We start from the raw sequence: 5,254 nt of genomic DNA on the forward strand, positions 1-5,254 counted from the left end.
TAAGCCAAAATCTCAGATTAACAACATATTCTTTACATTTTAAGAATGTTTCAACTACAGGAACTAAGAATAATGTGTTGGAATCAAAAAGAATTACAGCATTAACATTTGTATAAATTGGCAAGTATATTAAATCTAGGGACAAGGTTTTTGGCTTTCCACTATAGTCACAGAAGGCTACCATCTGGTACATTGTAAAGTAAGCATTTCAACAATATCTCGGATAACGTATCTAGAGTTGGAGAGGTTGAAGCAAAATCTCTGCCGCCACCTAAAAATTGCACCTGTAGGGGGTCTTAACCGATGAGCTATTCATCTTTCGCGCACAAGCGCTCTGCAAATCAGAATAACACAATGAATTATCATAAAAGTAAACTTGAGAATTAGCTTCGCAGTCATAAAATTAGACGAAAATATATAAAGAAATTTGTCAACATGTATCTAAAAGCAATGATATAAAAATGTTGTAAATCAATGTTAAATGAAACTACTGACGTATCCAAATACTAAAAATTTCCTAAAGTTTTTGACGTCGTATTTCATAGTGTAACAAGATGTATTACAGACGTTGATGACAAACCCAAAAGATAATTGGTGACAGACAAAAATGTAACAGCAGTATGAAGCATTAAACAACATAAGCTACATGAAATATCTGTTTAATGGAAAATACCATGTTGATCGTTGAGGAATTCATAATTCCATTATCACAGCTTGATGGAGAAACCATGGATGATGACAACAAAATGAGAAATAAATAATTAAGAAGAGAAATGAGAGAAACATACTTAGATACTCATAGGCCAGTATCATTGTAGTTCCCCATGCAGACATGCTGAAAAATCTTGGGCCCAGACCTCTATATAAACCAGCCCATCCATCCTCAGCCATCAAATTTTTAACTACTCGTCTAGCAGTGGGTTTCTTTTCATGCCCTATCACCTGCAAGACACCCAAAAAAGTTAAAATAAAATCAGAAGCCTTGCATAAACAGTCTTAATCTGAAACTCAATCATGCCATGTCTAAAATTCCAATAAATAGATCCAGTGATGCAATCAAATAGCAAAATGATCACGATGAGAATTTGAACTACTGTTCGTCGTACAGAAAAGAATAATAAATTAAAAGCACAAAAATAATTTTTGTTTGTGATGATGTGAAAATCGATTTCTACTGCAATTAGACCAACACTCCTTGGTCCCCCATGGCTTTGGTTAGTGTTTCCCATCCACAAGTTCATTTGAAGGCCCGGATGAAGGGAGAGCATACAAAACTCTCCAAAGGGGAAGGAGAACTCCTAGTGAGGCTTGATATCGTGCATTAATACATAGTGTGATAATACTTCTTGATTTCAAATTCCAAAACCCAGAGACAGGTGTCACCTTGTCTCCAGGGAACTCTTGAATGTAGATATTATGAACTTGACCAGGCTGAGAAACTTCCAGGAAGGGAGGTCTACGATAACAACACCTCACATATGCAAAGGCGAACAATCAGAAAATCAGAAACCTTTGATTTCCCTCTACCTCTATAATCCACCTGTCTTCTATTCCACGGTCCCATGGGGCTAGCCCTAATGAAATCTTAAAGATAGAAGAGGAAAGAGACAATGTGAACTAAGCTGCCATAATGACATGATCGAATAGAAGCAGGAACTGTAAGAGAAGCTAAATAAATAAAGAATGCAAAAGGAAACATTAGAAACGAAAGCTTGCTCTTCTTTTTTATTTTGAATTTTCGACTTGCTTCGCCAAAGTTCGCTGCCATCTGCTGGATATACTACATATGGTGATTTAGTTATAATTTATGAAACTCTTTTCCAATAATTCATATAGTTTCAGTTTGACAAGAGGCTGAGGCCCCCTCTGCGCTCTCTTAGTATTTTAAGAAAGTCACTAAATAAATTTTACATAAAAATTTATATGGCAAAAACCATTAAATTGATTACATCCACAGTAAGTTCAAGACATAGAATATCGAAAAAAGTTCAAATTGCATGAGATCAACAATATACCAAAAGCAAGCAAATGCACTGAAACCAACACGAGAGATAAATGAATAGTGCCATTGTACCTGTAAGCGGGTCTTGATAGTATCCAATGGTGTTGTGATGCAAGATGCAGTAGCACCCGCGAAAATCCCTCCCCCAGCTTGAACCAACATAATGGTCCCTTGAGTTGGAGCAGGTCCATCATGCTCTGTGCCATAACCTAAGAGCCTGCCAGAAACGTTAGAGATGTGAATTTTATCACGAGAATGAATAACCCAGTTTGTAAGAGGAAAGCAGAAACCAACAGAAAATAGATTTTGCACAAAAAAAATATATTTCCTATAAGAGATCCATTTATTGCTCATTATCAAAAGATTCGTGTTTATTACTCCAATGTTCTCACAATGCAGGTATTTGTTTCCATGTCTGAGGCAAATAACCAAATATAAATTCTCTTAATCGTTCTTCTATCCAAATTACTATCCACCAAAATAATATGTAACAGATTAATATATCTTACCATAGTATTGAATATCTACTAGGTTTTTATATGAGATCTGAGAACCCAGTCTTAACAATAGGTAATGCATGTGAGAGTGAAACAAGAAAGAAAATAGAACATACAAAATAAAGTTATGACCTAAAAAAGTGTACCATATAGATTTGTTTAGAGGTGAGGAGTGATGATTCTTAAGATTATTAGACAAATAAAGTCTAGAGATAAAGCATTAAACTAGCAGGCATATAGAAAAACACAAAAGAAAAAGGTGGGTCGAGACTATTCTAACAGATGGTCAAATAGTATACCTCCAAATTACGCGTTGACTTGAGCCATAACTGGCCCACCATACGGCACTAGATGGGGAATAAGTCATAACAGAGAGACCAAATCCTCTATAAAATCCTCGAATTCCATCAGATTTTAGGATCTTACGAGAAACATCCAGGCCACCATTATAAGTAGCATGGCCAGAATATCCTTGCACCATCAACCTTTGACTAACCTGTTAAAAAAGATCAACTAAATGGACTTTGAGCTTTCCAATAAGTGACAAAAGTAGCAAGAAAACAGTAAGCCGAAGCAAGAATTTTAGAAGATAGCAGGAGAGACGCAATGTCAAAATAGAATCATTATAAAAATGACATATATTCTTATATTCCAGCTCAAACATTCAATAACAAATCAGAGGAGAAACAAATAAAGTAAAAGTACAGAGTTGAAGGTATAGTTGAACTTAAATCAAAATCACATGTTTGGGAAGGCACTATAATTGGTTTAAGTTATAAAACGGATATAAATGAGTGTTGAATAAGTAGGTAGTATTTGTAGGCCCCCAAAATGCGTAGATAAAAAGTAGTTTTGACCAAAGTATTTATAATATGAACACCTCCCAACATACCACATCAATTGGAACAAACACGGCTTGTGAACAAAGAGATCCCAACATGCCAGCAATACCATTTGCTATAGCTGCCTGTGTAGGCTCTGATAATTTGAATGGTTCCACCATCTTGAAAGAAGCCGCTTTCGTAGTCTCTAATGCAGTGAGAAATATAATTCTAGCAGGTATTGCTCCCGTAATGACTGTGCCAAAACCTCTATATAAACCAGGAATCCTATCTGTTTTTAGTAGACCTTTGATGACGGAATATGCATTTCTTTCTACAGCATCATGTGAAGCAACCTGCATCCTCGTCTTCACAACCGAAATTGGATAAAGTGCAACAGTAAGTCCAGTAAAAATCCCAGCCCCAACAACATAGAATTTGGTCTTCTCAAGCCTGCAAGGGAGAACATTAACATTAAAAAACCTTAAATTAAAAACCATGTGTTAACAAAGACAAAAGTTCAAAAACAGAGTCCGAGTTTCTTAATACATCTCGTTAAAGGCTGTGTTAGGCAACATGAAACTGAGAACTATAATTAAAATGAGAAAATAAAACACAATTTGGTAATATTCTTATTCTGATTCAGAGGCTTCTAACCCGTGCTGCCCAAGAAAAAAGAAGTCACCTTCCTTTTGAAAGATAAATTCTTCCATTAGATTTCCATTGCAGGAAAAGTTAATATTGTCTCAGGCTGATAAGTGAACGTAACGAAATTAAATGTTTGCAATCAAGAGCAAAATACCCTCAAACCCCCTTTATAGTGCATAATTGAAACCCTTGAATGAACAGCCATCACGAACTAACTGCAAAATTATCTAATGACTCCATGTTCATCTCAATAATTTCTTCCAGATGCAAATCATAAATATACATTCACGAATGCTTTTCCGATTAGGCATGTAATTAAACCTACACCTCAACTTATCATGCATTTACAACGACTCGAAATCAGCATTCCTTTCCATAATTTCCATTTACCATACTAAAAGAAAACGACAACTTCAAATATTTTCACAATAATCAAATTACTAGCAATTATCAGGGAAATGTGTGTATTTGTACGTATTTATAAGCTAATAGATACATAATAAATACACACGCATATAAGAAAACAGATTAATAATCAACAGCTAAAAATTTAAAAGAAATTAGATTGAAGAAGCTTACTTATCCCAATTAATCTCGGTTTGGCCAAAAGATTTTCTATGAGTTCCAGCAGCGTCCATCGGGCCAAATGCTGAATTAAGAAAAAAGGCCCCAAAAAATAAATTTCTAAAAAGCCCTAACACCAATTGGAAATCATTATTTTTTTGCGAAAAAAATTCCGAAATGAGAAATGATTAATTGAATGACGAATTCCTTTGGAGAGAAATTAAAAGGAAAGGTCAGATTGATTTGAAAAGTTGGTGGAAAAACCGTTTGGCGGAAGTCAGGTCTTCGTTGGCGGCGGGGATCCTCTGCGACGCGTATATTAAAACCAAGAGTTAATCACAGATCTGCACCTCAAGGTTCCAAGGCTCGAATCAAGTTTCGGTCATTAAAAAGCAGTAAATAAAGAAATATCACGTGAATGTTTGGTAGCAATTTTTCACTTCAAAAAATTAATTTTTTAATCGTTATTTTACTATTTTAGCTATCATTTTTTACTTTTTTTACTTATAGGTGGAATTCACTTTTCTCTCTAACGATCAAAAATTCAATTCTCATAATCATTATCAAACATATTTGTGTGTTTATTCCTTTAAATCATACTTTGACAAAGAGGTCCAACTTTAAGCAATTAGCCCAACCCGTATTTCAATAATAACTGAGCTCTAGTTGCAATAAAAGTCTGTTTGGTGGGGATTAAAATTATTTTTCTTTGTAAATTTTGA

At 34.8% G+C, this 5,254-nt stretch overlaps 1 protein-coding gene across 1 annotated transcript; it reads right to left on the reverse strand.

Annotated features, from left to right (window-relative positions):
• Window positions 1-2: 2 nt before the first annotated feature.
• On the reverse strand, window positions 3-4,912 carry LOC111400933 (solute carrier family 25 member 44-like). The gene is made up of 6 exons (XM_023028405.1): window positions 4,548-4,912; window positions 3,392-3,773; window positions 2,799-2,995; window positions 2,075-2,219; window positions 789-942; window positions 3-334 (listed from the first exon to the last, which is right to left on the reverse strand). The coding sequence occupies exons 1-6, from the start codon at window positions 4,604-4,606 to the stop codon at window positions 309-311; spliced, it is 963 nt and encodes a 320-aa protein (XP_022884173.1). The 5' UTR covers window positions 4,607-4,912; the 3' UTR covers window positions 3-308.
• Window positions 4,913-5,254: the final 342 nt, after the last annotated feature.

The sequence above is a fragment of the Olea europaea genome, chromosome 10 (genome assembly GCF_002742605.1).
Source record: "Olea europaea var. sylvestris chromosome 10, O_europaea_v1, whole genome shotgun sequence".
Lineage (NCBI taxonomy): Eukaryota > Viridiplantae > Streptophyta > Magnoliopsida > Lamiales > Oleaceae > Olea > Olea europaea.

Excerpts from the sequence above, each read along its gene's own strand:
- LOC111400933 (XM_023028405.1), bottom strand. The coding sequence starts at position 4,606 with ATGGACGCTGCTGGAACTCATAGAAAATCTTTTGGCCAAACCGAGATT. Across the intron at positions 2,996-3,391 it reads TGTTTGTTCCAATTGATGTG|GTTAGTCAAAGGTTGATGGT; the intron begins GTATGTTGGGAG and ends CTTTTTTAACAG. Across the intron at positions 943-2,074 it reads CTATCAAGACCCGCTTACAG|GTGATAGGGCATGAAAAGAA; the intron begins GTACAATGGCAC and ends GGTGTCTTGCAG.